Below are 16248 nucleotides of genomic sequence, written 5' to 3' on the forward strand. Positions count from 1 at the left end.
ACACGGTGATGGACGGGGAGCGAGAAGCTCGCGCGCGTGCGGGCTCGGAGGTGGGAGCCACGGCGGGGACGCACCCAGTTGGTGCGATGGCTGCAGGCCGTAATTACGGCAACGCTCTAATTGCACGGGAAAAACACCGAACCTGGCCTCGAAACTTTTGTCGGGAGCACAGGTCAAGCACCTGAAGTGTCTGCAGGGGACAGACATCCCACCTCCAGTCTAAATTTGGGTCGCTGAGGCCCCAGCGCTGCGGTGTGGCCCCGCTGCGTCCCGCAGCATCAGGTCCAGATGCTTGGTACCCACTGGGACCACCCGTGCTGTCCCCGGGGTGGCCGCTCTGAAGCCTCGTGATTTTTATTTACCAAAAAAAGCGAGGCCTTGTTTCCTGTTGAGTTTGTTTAATTATTTCACCGCTGGCTTTCCAGTGCTGGGTGTGCCTGTGAGGGGCTTTGATCGAACTCATGTACACTGATGGCCAAAGGTTTGCTTATCAAAGCACATAAATAAAATGCAAACACAACAACACCTCCCGAAAAGCTAACAGGCTGCGTGGCTACCGCAGCAACACGGCAATTTGCATTTTTTTTCCTTGTTTCTGGAAACTTTTTTTTTTTATGATCCCAGCCAGATCTGCCTCAAAAGCAGCGGGGCCAGGGAGCGGCCGAGGAAATTGGAGAAGCTCCGGGGGCTGCGGGGGAAAGCCAGCGGGCAGGAGTCCTTCCAGGTGCGTGCCGTGCCCGTGCCCGCTCGGACACGGTGCCGTGGGGAAGGAGGACGCAGGGAGACGGGTGCCGTGCCCCGCAGCACCCTGTGCCGGAGCACGGCACTCCCCGGCACCTCCCTGGGTAGGGAAGCTTTGCGAAGCGCTACCTTAAGAAAAGTTGAGCGCTTATTTAAAAGGAAGCAGTGGGTGTGCGCTGGCTGCGTCCCAAGGGCAGCGTAGAACTGGCCTCGACACCCGCACCCCGGGTGCTGGCCGAGCCCAGCGCTGCACGCAGGTGTCCGGACGCCTCTCCTCCTCCTCCTCGCTCTCCTCCTCCTCTTTCTCCTCCTCCTCGTCTTCCTCTTCCTCCTCACGCCGCTCCACCGCGCTGCAAATGCTCAGCTTCTTCTGGCTGAGGTGAGGGCAGAGGGGACACCCGGGGGGGGGACGGGGACACGAGGGATGGTGGCACGCGAGCGGGGCGAGATGCCCTGTGCCACCCAAAGGGGTTTTCACGGCGGGCGTTGGAGCAGTGCCTGCAGTGCCAGCGCTGCGGGGAGAGGGCCTGGGGGGGGGAAATCCCTCCTTGCCCCGCTCGCCTGGTGGATGCCCCCTTGCCCTTCAGGCTGCTGGTGTCGGGGCTTTGCACCGAGCCGTGCCGCGGGGCGCGGGGAGGGGGACGCTGGCAGGGAGACGCTGCACGAGCCCGAGCTGCCTGCTTCCAAGAGCCCCAGGGCTGTCCGGGGGTGCGGGCAGGGATGTGGGGGCACCGGGGGCGAATTGGACTCCTTGTGCTTCAAAAGGGGCAAATATTTGGGAATCGTGGGCATGGGGCCGCTACGGGGCCGGCTGGGGTAGCGTGGGTGGACGGATAGGGCGGCTGCATGACACTGTGGTGCTCTTGACCGTGGTGGTCCCAACTGTGGTGGTCCCAATCATCATGATCCCAACCGTGGTGGTCCTGGCCGTGGTGGTCCTGGCCATAGTGGTCCCGGCCGTGGTGGTCCTCTCCCCAGGAAAGCCGTGAGGAGCAGGGAGGTGGGCACCGGCCACGTGCCGGGCAGTGCTGTCGGGTGTCCCCACACTCGTGCCGTTTGTCCCTGTCCATGTTGGCGGCACCTACAAGGGTTCATGTGCAGCTCTGCTACCTCCTGGGGCTGGCGGCAGTGGTGCTGGGGACCTTTGTCCCCTGCAAAGCACCCAGGGGACTTTGGCCCCCTGCCGGGGCAGCTGCAGCCCCATTGCCCCCACGGCTGGGGATGGGCAGGGATGGGGCTGGGGGCTGCGGACACCCCCAGGAGTGGAGCAGAGGGAGGAGGAGGAGGAGGATGAAGGGGCCCCAGCTGCTCTGGCAGCAGCGAAGGCTTTCCACGGGCTGCTGGTGTACAACCTACAGCAAACAGACCCGTCCTCGCGGCCCCCACCGCGCGTGGCCCTCAGGTTACACTTTCCTGGCCCGACGCCTCGCTTTGCTCCACGAAACCCCTGGGGAAGACATGACATGCGGTCCCAAAAAAGCTCTCGCAGCGTGCCAGGAGCTCACCTCTCCGGCACGGGGCCCTCGCTGCCCAGTCGAGGCGGCAGGATTTCCCAAAGTAGGTCAGGTTAATTTTTTTTAACGCGTGCAGATTTGCTCGTTACCATGGATATTGTTCAATTACACACCGATAATCCGCCCCCCGCCCCGAGGACTCGTGTCGCCACTTTCCTTCCCCCCGTTTTTTTCTTTAAGCATTCCCAGGGATGGGTAAGGGCACACCGCGGGGATGGAGGGGAGGTGGGAGAGCAAAGGCGGACGAGGGACATCTCGGTTAGGAGCTGGGGAAGATGTTTCTGAGCCGGTGGGAGGACAGATGTGTCTGTCGCGTGCACCGTGCCCTGTCCAGACCCCAAGGGGGACAGCACCGGGGACCCCCGGACTGTTTGGGGGTGGCTCACCCATGCTCCTGGGGGCTCAAGGACTTGGGGACCTCTGTGCGAGTGGAAAATGAACAAACATCCCCATTTTCCCTACTATCAACTGCTCCCTACTATTTTTCCCTACTATTCAACTCAGACTGGCTTCGTGGACACACAGCGCTTGGCACCCCCCTCTCCCCAGCCCCACACCCCAAATCTGTGGGGCCATTTGTGTCTCTGTGCCTCTCCCCCCCCTCTTTGGCGGCGCGGGAGTTGAGCGTGGCAGGAGGCAGGAGAAATATTCCGCTTGAAGGCTTTTTTTTTTTTTTTTTCTCCAAGGCAAACTTTATTTTTTTGGTAGAAGTGGGTCACGCCAGGGGTGACAGAGGAAGAGCAGCACCGCCGGGGCGATGCATCCCGTTACCATGGTGAGCCAGGGGCTGCATCACTCAACAGCCTTCCCCATCTGACAGCTGAGCAAGACGGAAGGTTTTAATGAGGACAGACACTTGCAAGCTTACTTTCGATAACCTCTCACCCTATAAATACCCTCGATCCGGGCGGCTCCGGGTCTCAGGAGCGCTGCGGCCGTGCGCTTCCCTTCCCTGTACATGGAAGGCGGGTGTGTGCCCGCGCCCCAAACAGCCGGGGGATGCAAAGCAGGTGGCTCTTTTATTTTTTGGTTCCCTTCCTGCTAGCGCTGGAACGAGCAAGGTGACACGAAGGGTGCGATCGGGGCCAGGAGCAGCTTTGGGTTTCCAAGGCACGGTGAGCTGTGTGTTCTTGGCGTCGGCCACCGCGGCTGTGGGGTGGGTCGGGGCCACCCCCGGCCACTGCCACCGCCTCTGCCTGCAATAAACCACCCCCGGGAGCCCTTGGTGGGGAGCAGGGCTCGGCGTGCCCCTGGGCTCTGTGCCGGGAGCAGCGGTGTGGCCAGGGACGGGAGCATCCCATTTGCTGCCCTGCTGTCAGTGTGAGCCCGTCCCGCTGCCAAGGACACCTCGGCCGTCTTGTGACTGCGGCAGCGAGATACACGGAAAGTATTAGCGGAGCGTCACCGGCTGTGGGATCGGCCCGGCACCGCCTCTGGGCTCAGCCCAGCGCTCCAAAATAGCCGGGAGGCTTTCCAGCAAACCCGCGAGCGCCGGGCCTGACCCTTGGGGAATGGCAGGTGCGAGCCCAGGCTCTGCCCTTGTCGGTTTTAAGTCCCGCAGCCCCCGGCTGGGGCATCGCGGGGGGCTGGCGGCCTGGGGAGGGAGGGACGTCGGTGTGGGGCGCAGGGGAGAGGGGGGGACACCCCGCTGCGAGCATCCAACATGCTCCCATGTCTTGTCCCCGCGGTGCTGGCCGGGGACGGACCCTACACGGCCGGACCAGGTGGGTGAGGGTGGCCGAGCCCTCTCTGCTCTTGCTGGATGTCGTATTTTCTGTTCGGGGCTGGGCTCCAGCTTCCCCCATCCCTCCTTGGTGGCCGTGGGTGAGGCCAGGACCACCCTGCGAGCATCCCTGGTGCCTGGGTGAGCCGGTGCGGCCGAACCCCATGCCAAGCCCAGTGCTGACCCCTGTGCCGAGCCCTGTGCCGAGCCCTGTGCCGATCCCGGTGCCGAGCCCGGTGCCGAGCCCCTCCGTCACCTTTTGTCTGTTTACAAGCTGCTGGCAGCAGCCTCCGTCCTGCCCGCACCGCTCTGCTCCTCTGCTCCCACTCGCGGATTTAGCCGGCTCCTTCCAAACAAAGTGCCCAGCCCCGAGAGCAAACAGCCCCGCCGCGGCCGAGCCCTGCTGCATCCCCACGGGGAGACGCCAGCAGGTCCTCAGCAGGGCTGAGCCCCCGTGCTTTGGCTAACAAGGAATTTAGGCGATGCAAAGCGGCTGAGCCGTGCCTAGGGTGCCCTGTGTGTCCCATATCCCCCCCAGGAGCGCTCCAGCACCGCTGGTGGTGCCGCGGGTGCCCCCGGAGCCCCTTTATGGCAGCGCCCCCAGCCCCCGGGTTGCTGTTCCTCTTTTAACCCGAGCCCGCTCTTCTCCTTTCCAGGTGTCTTTTAAAAATGGTCAAGGGGAACATAGTCCCTGAAGACATCTTGAGCTTCTGTTGCAATGGCCTCCAGGTACCCCGCGTGCCGTGCCCGTAACCCCGGCGCTCCCGGCGTGGCTGTGCCGAGCACCCCGCACGCTCCCTGCCCCCCGTGGCCACCGCTCCCCATCCCACAACACCCGTCCCCATGAGCACCCCCAGCTGCAGTGCGGGGCCGGGGGGATAACACGGCATGGCAGCTTCTTCCCAAAAACTTCCAAGCGACCAGCATGGGGGAAATAAACACAGGGCGCTCCGGCCAGGCTTGCTGCTCACTTCGCTGCAGGAATCTTTGGAGCTCTTTGCTGGCTGGCTCCCCAGCGCCTGCCGGCTTCCAGAAATAGCCGTGTCCTTGCGTGCTGCCCGGGTGGGCGCCCTGGCATGCTGCAAACCAGCCCGGGGGGGGGCTCGCGAGGGGGTTCGGGGGCTGCCGACGTCCCCGTGGGACGGGGCCCCCTCCCCGTAGGGTTCGCTCGCCGCCTTCGCTGCCGTCCCCGCTGAGCCGAGGTTTTGTGCCGTTTCTGGGATGTCTTGGACCAGTAGCTATGGAAACAGAGGTCTCCTGCTAGAGCGGCTGCGGAAAAATGCTATTCTGAGAGGCGAGCCCGGGATGGGAGGGAAGGCTTCGCTCCGAGACGTTTACAAAGGCGGCGGGGGAGAGCCGAGGGGAGAAGGAGCTGCCGCCGTTGGGATCTTGCAACGGGGGCGATAAATGGGGGACGTGGTTGGAGCATAAAGAGGAAGGAAGCGGTGTAATGAAGCCCAGACGGCTCTCGTGTCTCCTCGATTGCTCACGGGGCTAACTGAGTTCATCCCTTGTGTAACGCAGCCCACTCGGTGTAACACAGCCCATCGAGGCCTGATCCGCCCCCCTGACGGCCCCGCGGCCATCCCAGGCTCTCCAAAACCGCCCTGCGCCGAGCCCTGTGCCGGGCGAGCCTGGAGGCTGCTGGGGAGCAGACCTGGCCCTCCACCACCCCGGACAAAGGCGCCTTTCCCCCGATAACACAGCTCCAGCACGGGGCTGATCTGGGGGGCCAGGATCCCGGCTGGTGGGCTTGGGGTTTTTTTTTTGGGGGGGGAAGCGACCGGGTGCACTGCACCAGTGCTGATGAACGGCCTGGAAGCTCGCTCCAAGCAGCCAAAGAGCTCTTTTTTTTTTCTTCTTCTTCTTTTTGCTGAGGTCTGTAAAATTCCTCCTGGTTGCCCTGCTCCCTGTTGCACTCAGAACATTTTTATCCGTTTCTCCCCAGCGATCGGCTGCTGGGTGTCCCTGGTGCCCAAAGCATCCCGCTCCGCCGGGCAGGGGCTTGCACGCGTCCTCGGTCCCAGGGGGTTTTCTCCCGTTTATGCAAAGGGAGCCAAGGAGAAGATGCCCTTTGTGGTGGCGGATCTCCTCACGCAGCCAAAATTTGGGATGCGAAAGGCAAACAGCAGGGTTTGAGGGTCACACTCCCAAGGCTCAGCGCCCCCGTAATGCCCGGTTCCTAACGAGGCCGGGCTAACGACCCGCAGCCCCGTGCCAGCATCTCGCCCCTCCGCCGCAGGGCTCGACCTCGCCGCCGCCGCTGTGCAGCCGGGACCCGGGGGAGCGTGAGGAGGCGCCGGGGGCCATGGGCGGCCGCAGCCCCACGGAGGTGCAGATGAGCCAGCTGGTGCTGCCCTGCCACACCAACCACCGCGGCGAGCTCAGCGCCGGGCAGCTGCTCAAGTGGATCGACACGGCCGCCTGCCTCTCGGGTAAGGTGCCCAAGCACATTTAACCCACGGGTGGGTTTTGGAGAGCTCGGCTTGCCCCTGGCACCCCGGGTGGGGAGGCAAACGGGCTGTTCCAGGACGCCTGGAGCAGCACGGGGTGATGGAGAGCAGAAGGGACAAGCGGATGCATCCTCCTGCGGGGTGAGCGGGGCCGGAGGGCAGGGTCCGGGCGCTGGGAGATGCGGGGCTGCGTGCAGGCGGCAGCGTGCCCGTCCCTGCCCCGCTGCCCGCGGCGGCGCTGACGCCAGCCGGGCCGGGCACGCTGCCAGTGAGCTGAGTAATGAGAGCGGCCAGGAGCAGGACGGAGGGGGAGGAGGCTGGCTCTGCAGCGCACGCGGCTTCGCGGGGCCACATCAAATGCAGCAGCTGCTTCCCCCCCGGACACTTCCCGCTTCATAGTCGGGGTGCAGCCAGAGCCAGGGCAGCAAGAGGGCTGCCAGGGAAGCGGGGCAGTTTTGCAGTTTGGGGGTGGTTCTCTGGTCCTGAGGGCAAGCCGAGCCGGCAGGGTGGCTTTAAAATGTTTGTGCTGCTGCCATCAGCTGCTGCGCATCTCCGCGGCCGGGGCCCAACCACCAGCGAGGCAGAGCGATGTGGCTGGGAGCTGCAGCACGCCCACCCCGCGGGGCAAACCCTGGGCGAAACATTCACAAATCCCCAAAGGCTGCCAGCAGCTGCGCGGCCCGCCAGCGGGGAAAGGGGCAGAGGCAGGAGCAGGGCTTTGGAGGTGCCCGCCCCTCCAGACACGAGGCAGAGGAGCAAAGCACGCCGCTGCGGGTTGCTGACGCCGTTTGTTTTTCCTTTCCAGCCGAGAGACACGCCGGCTGCCCGTGCGTCACCGCCTCGATGGACGATATCTATTTTGAGCACACGATTAGGTAAATGCGCTGCTTTCTGCCCGCTCCCGTGGCCGGGGCGTGCTCCTGATGCCGCAGCGCGGCCGGGCGAGCTGGGGCCAGGCTGGGCAGAGCCTCGCCGTGCCAACGGCTTCCCACCTGGGTGTGTTACAGCACCCTGCTGCCAGATCCGTGGCTGTGCCGGAGCGGAGACGCACGGTGCCAGGTTCTTGGCACTTCTGTCCCCTGGCCGGTGGCAGGGCTGGATGTGAGCAAGCAGTGTGATAAAGCATCCATGAACCCGGCCAAACCTGGGAAACCTGCTCCAGGTCTCACCGTCACCCCCAGGAAGCTTTAACCCCCCACTTTTGTCACCTCACAGCCACTGCTGGCAGCTGGCACGGGTGAGGACGAGCCGCCCCGTGCCGTGACCGTGTGCTGCCGCCGCGGCACCGTGGCGTGGGGACGTGGCACGGCAGGGTGCTGCCGTGCAGGATGGATGGAGCTGGACAGGGTGCTCGCGCTGCCGAGCAGGGAGGAGGCAGCAAAGGGACCTTGTGGCCAAACTGGATGAGGCCCCATGCCCCATGGTGCGGCATAACACCGCGTTATACTGGCAGGGATGTAACGTGGGGCTGCGTGAAGCCTGAGAGACCTTTGGGGAGCTGCAGGTTGCGTCTGTCATTTGTCCTCCTCCGTGCCTGGGTCTGTTGCTTAAACACTAACCAGCTGCATGCCGAGTGCTCCGCATCCCCCAGCCCTGCCCTGTGTTCCTGCCTCCGTCCCTAACCGCCCCGTATCTTGCTCTTTCTTTCCGCACCAGCCAGACGTATATAAACACCCCCGGGCAGCAGCGCGCGAGGAGCGGTGTCTGGTACGGACGTTCGCAGCCCTAGAGTAGCCGGAGCGGCCGGCATAACGCAGCGCTGCCGTGAGTTGGGAGCACTAACCCCACTGACACGGCCTCGGGGCTGCTGGCCTAACCCCGCTAACGCCCGGGCACGCCGCTCCGGCCAGAGTGACCTCGCAGAGCTTCGGGGGCTGGGGCTGCCCCCCGGGGCTGCTCGCAGCCAGGAGTCGTGCGTGGGGACGGCGGAGGTTGAGAGGCTCTCCCCGCTTCTGGTTTTGAGCCCTTGATGGTGCAAACTTACGGAGGCAGTAACAGGGCTCATTTTTCTACTTCGTTTTCCAGCATTGGTCTCTTTTAGAGGATGAGGAGCATTCCTGACCACTTATTAAAGACTTTTTCCTCTTGCTGATGCCAGTGAGCTGCATTTGCTTATTTTGCTTAGTCCCAGCCTGGTGTGCATTAGGCTGCAGCTGTTTCTGTGTTTACCCTGAAGCCTACTGAGGGCTGGGAGGGTTGCTCCAGCAGTTTGCTGCCAGCAGGTGTTTCAGGCACGAGACAGGGCAAAACGCCCCTGGACGGATCCTGCCCTCTGCCACCTCCCGGCACCGCAGCGTGTCCGTCACTGCAGGCCCTGCGAGCGCTCGGGGCGCACACGGCTTTGGGGCCGCTCCGGCTGCTGCCAACCAAGGGGGTCCCCACGCGTGACCCCAAACAGGAGGACACCGGGGGCAGGAGGAGGACAGGGAGCCGTTTGCTCTGGCAGGAGCGCGTGTGCCCGCGAGGCGGGGGGTGCATGGTCCCCCCCTCGCCAACACCCCTGGGCAGCTCTGCAGCCCCTCGGGAGTGCCCAAACCTGGGCACCTGTTTGCACATGGCTGTGTGGGGGGCGACATCTCCCCGCCGGGCTGAACACCAGCAGGCTGGTGGGGTCCCTCAGCTCAGCGGGGTGTCCCCGTGCCCGCTGGCACTCACACGCCTCGTCGGGGAGGTGCTCGGTGCTGTACACCCGTGGGATGTCATCCTCCACTCACCTCTCTGTTCCTTCCCCTCTCTGTGTTTTCCAGCGTGGGGCAGGTCGTTAACATCAAAGCCAAAGTGAACCGAGCCTTCAACTCCAGCATGGAGGTTCGTATGGCGCAAACCCTGTTCTCCCCCCTGCCTGCCCTGTGCACCCTCGCTGTCCCCACAGCTGCACCCTCCTGTGCACTGCAGCCGCATGCACCATACCCGCACATCCCTCCGGGCTCCAGCTCTACCCCTCATCCCATGCAGCTTTTTGATAAACACCCGCTGATCTCGGGCACCAAACCGCTCCTCCTCTTCCCTGCTCAGCTTCAGGATCCCACACATCCTGGAAATCTCTGCGCTTCACGCCCTGCTTTAAATGCAGGCTCCCCCATCCTTCCGTGGGGGGAATATTTGGGGTGAGGAACCCCCGTGGGTGCTTCTGCAACCCCCGTGCCCCGTGTCGGTGGTGCTGTGCCTGCGTGCTCACCCCCCAGCCGCTCGCCCCCGTGGCTCAGGGGCCCTTGTGCTGTGCCCCCTGCCAGGTGGGCATCCAGGTGAGCTACGAGGACCTGTGCAGCGGGAAGCACTGCAGCATCTGCAAGGCTTACGCCACCTTCGTGGCCCATGGACCCCCCCGGCACCAAGGTAAGCGCTGCTCAGCGAGCCCCCGCGCCCGGCCAGCAGGGAACCAGCCTCTGCGGCAGGGACCGGGGCTGCTCCCATATCCACGGTGGTTTTGGGTACACGTTGGGGTGCTGGGGCTATGGCACGGAGGGTGCCTGCCTTGGAGGCAGCAGCAATGGCACGTCCTCCACGTTCCTCTCTGGCCCCTCCAGCTACAGCACAGCCCAGCCACGCTGGCAGGAGTTTGCCCAGCTCCTCTGCGCTTGGTTTGGGATGTTGCTGGGGTGCTGCCCCGCATAGGGCACCCACCCCATCCATCGCCCGTGCCCAGGTCAAGCTGAAGCCGCTGGCCCCGCAGACGGAGGAGGAGAAGATCGAGCACAGCATCGCCGCCGAGCGCCGCCGCATGCGGCTGGTCCACAAGGACACCCTCAAGGACCTCCTCACCCGCAGCCCCCGCGAGACCGGTACAGTGCTTCCCCTGCCGGGGTGGAGCAGAGGGAATTGGGGTGCTGGGCGCGGGGGCAGCCGTGGCGCTGAGCCCCCTGGTGCCCCCCCGGCAGAGCTGGAGACGCGGGATGGCAGCGTGGTGGTGCCGGCCGAGAAGACGCGGGTGGAGAGCGTGGAGCTGGTGCTGCCCCCGCACGCCAACCACCAGGGCAACACCTTCGGCGGGCAGATCATGGCCTGGATGGAGAACGTGGCCACCATCGCGGCCAGGTGCCTGTGGGGGGTGGGCAGCTGGGGGGGGGGGGGGCTGCAGCTGGGTGCTGGGGACCCTTGGGAGCCGGCAGGGTGGCAGGGACGGGGCCGGGCACAGCGCCGGCGGGGTCGGCACATGGGGTGCAGCACAGCGGGAAAGGGCGAGCTCATGGCACGTGCAGGTCCCCCGGCTCTGACCATGCTGGGAAGGGGCGTATGGGGTTCTGGGGCACGGGTCCCATGGGATAACGCCCGCCCCGCAGCCGGCTGTGCCATGCCCACCCCACGCTGCGCGCCATCGAGATGTTCCACTTCCGCGGACCGTCGCAGGTCGGGGACCGCCTGGTGCTCAAAGCCATCGTCAACAACGCCTTCAAAAACAGGTGGGTGCCCGCAGCGGGACCCCCGGATCCCCTCCCATGGCCCCCTGTGCCTCACCTCTTCTCTGCCCCCTGCCCAGCATGGAGGTGGGGGTCTGCGCTGAGGCGTACGGCCAGGAGATGTCCGTCAGCAGAAGACACATCAACAGCGCCTTCATGACCTTCGTGGTGCTGGATGAGGAGGGCCGGCCCCGCACCCTGCCCATGGTCGTGCCCCAGCCGGGGGTAAGGACTGCAGCCCCCAATTTGTCCCCAAATTTGTCCCCATCACAGCGGCTCCGGGTCCTGGGGAAGCAGCAGGCAGCTGCCGAGCCCTGAAAGTCTCCGATGGTTTTGTGTGCTCTGATCTGCTGCAAAACAAACGGCGTTTTGTTGGGATGGAAATCAGATTGCTCAGCGGCGGTGAATTAAATCGATAGCTCCGTGTAACTGCTAATAGAGTAGCAGGCCTGCCCGAGCAGAGGTGGAAGCGCGTTAGCCATGCAAGTCTTCACAGAACGTTGCCTGCAAGTTTCAGCTCAATGTTCCTGCAATTTAAGGGAAAGAATGAAAACCTATCAGGTTGTTTTCACCTTTCAAAGCATTCTAATCCATAATTTGCTCGGATCCAAATGTTTTCGAAAGGATGTCACACAAACACGGCAGCAAAGCAGACATCCGTGTGTCTCAGGGTAAATCGCAGCGTGAGCAACACAGCTACAGCCTCGTGCTGGGCTGAGCCGTGCCTGCACACCTGGTTTTGGGGTCTTAAAGCCAGGATTTCTCTCTGTCCTGCTTTCACCAACCCAACACATCCCAGGTCAGGGCAGGGTGTGCCGGGATTTACCAAAACCCAGCTGCTGGGGCTGCAGGGACATGAGCTGGTGGGCTCCAAAAATGGTTCCAAACACACCAAAATGCTTTGCGGTTAACCTCCGGCAGGCGTGGGGCTTCACCCCACTGAATGTTTTCCCCAAAAGCTGTATTTTTACCCCCTTTCCTCTTACCCTGCTGTGCGTTTCCCATTGATCAGGATGGAGAGAGGAGGTACAGGGAAGCCAGCGCTAGGAAAAAGATTCGGCTGGACCGGTGAGTGGAAAAAACAAGTGGGGACAGAGGGGGGAGAGCGGGCAGCTGGGAGATGCCACCCCCCCAGCACTGGGGAGCACGGGCACAGTTTGTGCCGCACCGTAAGGAGAACGGTTCCCCTCCTGCAGGAAATACGTCGTGTCCTGCAAGCAGACCGAGGTGCCTCTGTCCGTGCCCTGGGACCAAAGCAACAAGGTAGGGAGCCTGCGGGCAGTGCTGCCTCCTGCCTGGGGCACCTCCAGCCCCTGACGTGCTGCCCTGCCGCAGGTTTATCTGAGCTACAACAACGTCTCCGCGCTGAAGACGCTCGTAGCCAAAGCAAACTGGGCGCTTGCCAGGGAAAAGGAAAAGGTACCGGCTCCTGCCCTGGCCCCTCGAGCTGCCCCCAAAATGGAGACATGCCATGGGTGCGTCCCAGCCCTGCCCTGTGCCCCCAGGTGCGGATATACACGCTGGAGGAGGACAAGTTCCTGTCCTTCCGCATCGAGATGTCCGTCTGCATCGCCGCCGGCCAGGCCTTCTCCCTGCTCTCTGACCTGCGGCGCCGGCACGAGTGGGACAGCCACTACGCGTGAGCGCTGCGGGGCGGGAAGGGACCCCTTCCTAAAAGCACATCCTCGAGGCTGAATGTCCCTTTGGGTTTCCCTGGGAGCACGTGTTTCACGTTGGAGCTGTGCTCGCTCCTCGAACCGCACATCCCCATCCCCGGGGCTGGTGGCTGCACGTAGGAAACGTGGATTTGGGGTCCCCCCGTGGCTGGCTGTCGGTGCGCAGCCCGTCACCGCCTCTCCACGTGTGACCGGCGCCCTCCTGCCCCGCAGGAGCGCCGAGCTGGTCCAGCAGGTGGACGAGGACGACGCCATCTACCACGTGGTGAGCCAGACGCTCAGCCACGAGAACAAGCCCCAGGACTTCGTCATCCTGGCGTCCCGGCGGAAACCCTGCGACAAAGGGTGAGCGGCGGCCGTTTGCATCCCCGTCGCCGTCCCTGTGGCCCATCTCACCTCCTGCCCTCCTCCCCAGGGACCCCTACGTGGTGGCCTTTCGGTCGGTGACGCTGCCCACCCACCTGGCCTGCGCCAGCTTCACGCGGGGCGAGACGCTCTGCTCCGGCTTCTGCGTGTGGCCCGAGTCGGAGGAGACGAGCAAGGTGAGCCGCTGCAGCCCTGCCCCGCACACGCCGGCCCCGGCCCGGTGCCCGGCCCTAACTCCCCGCCTCCCGCACGCCGCAGGTGGCCTACTACAACCAGGCGACGCCGGGGTACCTCACCTACGTCACCACCAACGTGGCGGGGCTCTCCTCCAGCTTCTGCGCCACTTTCGAGGCCTGCGAGAGGTTCCTGCTGAAGAACAAGGACGACCTGATCGCGCGCCTCAGGGACCTCTAGGCCGCCCGGGGGGCTTGGAGGCTGCTGATGGACGGACGGACGGACAGACAGGGGGCTGGCAAGGAGGAAGGGGCACCTCGGCGGTGGGACGGGGCGCTCGGGCCCTGCCTCCCCGTGGAATTTGGCCCGAGCGAGGTCGGAGGGACAAGGACAGAGGGGCGTCACGGGAACGCGTCGCCCTCGCACTGACATGTCACACACCTGGCCTTTTTTTTTTCTCTTTCTTTTTCTTTCTAATTTTATAAGCTGCTGTACAGGACTTGATTTTCTAGTTCGATTAACGCTACTTGAATCTTTGTAGGATCCGAACTCTTCCCCAAACTGATTTTTTTTTTTAACTCTTTCTTTATGGGGAAACGTTCTCACAGTGGTGGGGTGGGCACAGACACGGAGGTGCCGCTGCCCCCAGCACATCCCGGGCCAAGACACGGCTCTGGGGCCCTGCTGCCCCTCGGATCCCTGCTCAGAGCAGAGGGCGATGGACACACGGGGTTGAAAATGGGATGTTCTTGCAGGGTTTTGAGGTTTTCTCGGCTCTGGGCAAGCTGGAAGCAGAGGCTGGGCTGCCACCGTGCCTCCGTGCTGGAGCTGTGCCTCTCCCACATCCAAAAACTCGTGTTTTCCTCCCAAGGTGCTGACAGGATGCCTGCGCTGAGCTGAAATCCCAATCCCATCAGGCTGCCCTGCAGTCCCGCTGCCAACGGGGGCCGCGGGGGCATGTGGAAGGAGCGGCAATAAAAGTGCATTAAAAGGGAAAAAAAAAAAAAAAATGACCTGTGCATCTGCTTGGGGGCGGCGGTGCTGCTGCCCAGCCATCGAGCGCGGGGCGTGGGGAGCAGGTCACGGACATGGGGCTGCTCCGCGCTGCTCCTCGCAGGGGATGGGGCCGGGGGGGGCTCGTGCCCGGCTGCTCCCCGCCCATCGCCTCTGTACCCGGTCCCCAGGAGGGTGCTTTGCCCCCATATAAACCTGGGGGCGCCGGCCAGGTGCTCGCAGCCCTATCGCTGCCGTATCTCAGCCCATGGCCATCCCCTGCAGGGCCTCAGCCAGGCTGCCGCCTCCCCCTGCCCTGTTATCACACGAGATAAAGGCGTGTCGAGCCGGACGCGGCACCAGACATTCAATTTTTACAGAGACTTCTTATCTCCCCCAACTCGGGGCAATCCTGCCCCTTTATCAGCGGGATGCGAGCCACCCGCTCTGCTTATCGCCAGGGATTGCAGCTGGTGGATTAAGAGCAGGGAGCGATGCTTCTGCCACAACATTAAACTTTAACTCACCTCTCCTCCTCCTGAAGCACTGCGCTTTTACTGCTGCGAGGTCACCATCAGCCTTGGCCTGGGGTGCCGGGGGTGGCATTTCCAGCTCGTCCCCAAATGCTCCCGGTAGCTCCTTCACTGCCACCTTCCTCGCCGGGTGCCGGCGTAGGGTTTTGGGGTGCTGGAGGGGAGCTGGAGCAGGACTCCCCCAGCAGGGACTTTTCCCCGAGGAAGGTACCTCTTTAATACCCGCAGCGTGGGCAGGTACTTGATATCCGTCCAGGCTTTTTCTTTCCCCCTTCTATTGACTCTGCTTGCTGCCAGGGGTCAGAGCGGGCTTTGGCTGGACTTTGCTGAAAGTCCACCCAAACCAGGCAGTGCCTGGGTGCTGACGCAGTGCCCCGCACCTACGATATAAGGGGTTTGGAGATCGGGTTTGCAGCCCGGGTGGCTTGGCTGACATGGAGGGACCCGGCCCCAGCCGGGGCACGACGCTGACCAACGCGGAGCCCTCCAACGCGGTGAAACTGCTGCACCTGCTTTTCCTCTCCACCTTCTGGGGAATGCAGATCTGGGTGACCTTCGTGGCGGGTAGGTTGGGGTCCCCGCACGCTCCTCGCCGTGGCTCCGTGCCCGGGACCCATTTGCTCTCCCCCCCCCGGCAGGGCTGGTGATGCGCAGCCGCCTCCCCCGCCACACCTACGGCTTCATCCAGAGAGAGCTCTTCCCCTACTACTTCCACATCGGCTCCACCTGCGCGTTCCTCAACCTGACCCTATTTGCCATGTACCACCCCAGCGAGCTGCTCAGCGAGGAAGAAACTACCCAGGTAGTAGCCTCTTGCTTTAAAAGGCCAGCTGGCTGCAGCCCGAAGCCCTGCCCCTGCGGGGGCCCGCTTCGTCCCGCTCTGCTGGGGCTGCTCTGCAGACAGTGATGAGGCCCACACGCGGCTTTGGTTAAAAGAAAGTTACCCTCCAGCTTTCAGCGAGCCTTGTTAAGAGGGGCTTGGGAGCAGTTTAATCCACCGCGTTTCACGGCGGGCGTTGCTCCCCTTGCAGATCATCGTCTTCTTCGTCTGCGTGGCCGTCTCCGCGCTCAACGCGCAGTGGTTCGGGCAGGCCACCTCCGACATCGCGGCGGACATGCACCGCATCGAGCGCGGCCGCGGCCTGGGGCAGGAGGTCGGGCTGTTCGCCGGCGAGTCCTGCAGGGAGCTGCGCGCCTCCGACCCCGGCTACGGGCAGCTGGCCCGGCAGCTCGCCCTCTACCGCGCCGCGTCCGCCCTCTGCAACCTCTGCTGCATCGCCTGCAACGGCTTCAGCCTGTACTACCTGGCCGCCCACCTCTCCGCCTTGTGAGCCTCTCTGCCACTGCGAAGCGACCCCGAGTTTCGGAGTTTCGCCACCCTCAGAGATGCTTGTACTGTGTTTGCGCACAGCGCAGCAATTTAGAAATAACTAAACAGAACGCCCGGCTGTTTACTTTCGTTCGAGCTGTCTGAAGCCAGCCCTGGAGAGAAAAGTCCTTCGTGATCTAACAGAAGCTTTTATGGCTGAAGAGCTTTTTGACGCCCTCTGAACTTGATGTGTCTAAAACTGCAGCCACTATTCATCAAGGCAGCTTAGGGATAGAGAAATTTGAGATTCAGAATTAATTGTAATTAAAAGTGGAAGCTCCTAGAGAAGCACAGAAGGCTACGTTGCCA

General features: G+C 63.4%; 2 protein-coding genes across 2 annotated transcripts; both read left to right on the forward strand.

Moving 5' to 3' along the window:
- Window positions 1-924: 924 nt before the first annotated feature.
- On the forward strand, window positions 925-14029 carry ACOT11 (acyl-CoA thioesterase 11). Its single transcript, XM_040566398.1, is given in 18 exon segments — window positions 925-1120; window positions 4635-4707; window positions 6221-6413; window positions 7237-7306; window positions 9179-9239; window positions 9665-9751; window positions 9753-9767; window positions 10078-10213; window positions 10310-10466; window positions 10712-10831; window positions 10909-11053; window positions 11841-11896; window positions 12025-12091; window positions 12164-12247; window positions 12334-12467; window positions 12718-12849; window positions 12920-13046; window positions 13129-14029. Coding segments are annotated over 18 exon segments (1836 nt in total). The 5' UTR covers window positions 925-1097; the 3' UTR covers window positions 13285-14029.
- A 902-nt stretch (window positions 14030-14931) lies between these two features.
- On the forward strand, window positions 14932-15901 carry TMEM205 (transmembrane protein 205). The gene is made up of 3 exons (XM_040565752.1): window positions 14932-15134; window positions 15209-15473; window positions 15559-15901. The coding sequence occupies exons 1-3, from the start codon at window positions 15005-15007 to the stop codon at window positions 15899-15901; spliced, it is 738 nt and encodes a 245-aa protein (XP_040421686.1). The 5' UTR covers window positions 14932-15004.
- Window positions 15902-16248: the final 347 nt, after the last annotated feature.

Source organism: Cygnus olor, chromosome 8 (genome assembly GCF_009769625.2).
Source record: "Cygnus olor isolate bCygOlo1 chromosome 8, bCygOlo1.pri.v2, whole genome shotgun sequence".
In the NCBI taxonomy this organism is placed as follows: Eukaryota; Metazoa; Chordata; class Aves; order Anseriformes; family Anatidae; genus Cygnus; species Cygnus olor.

What these genes read in the sequence shown, in the direction of transcription:
- TMEM205 (XM_040565752.1), top strand. Translation starts at nt 15,005, where the DNA reads ATGGAGGGACCCGGCCCCAGCCGGGGCACGACGCTGACCAACGCGGAG. An exon ending in CTGGGTGACCTTCGTGGCGG is followed by an intron (nt 15,135 to 15,208) that starts GTAGGTTGGGGT and finishes CCCCCCCGGCAG; the next exon opens with GGCTGGTGATGCGCAGCCGC. An exon ending in CTGGGGCTGCTCTGCAGACA is followed by an intron (nt 15,474 to 15,558) that starts GTGATGAGGCCC and finishes GCTTGGGAGCAG; the next exon opens with TTTAATCCACCGCGTTTCAC.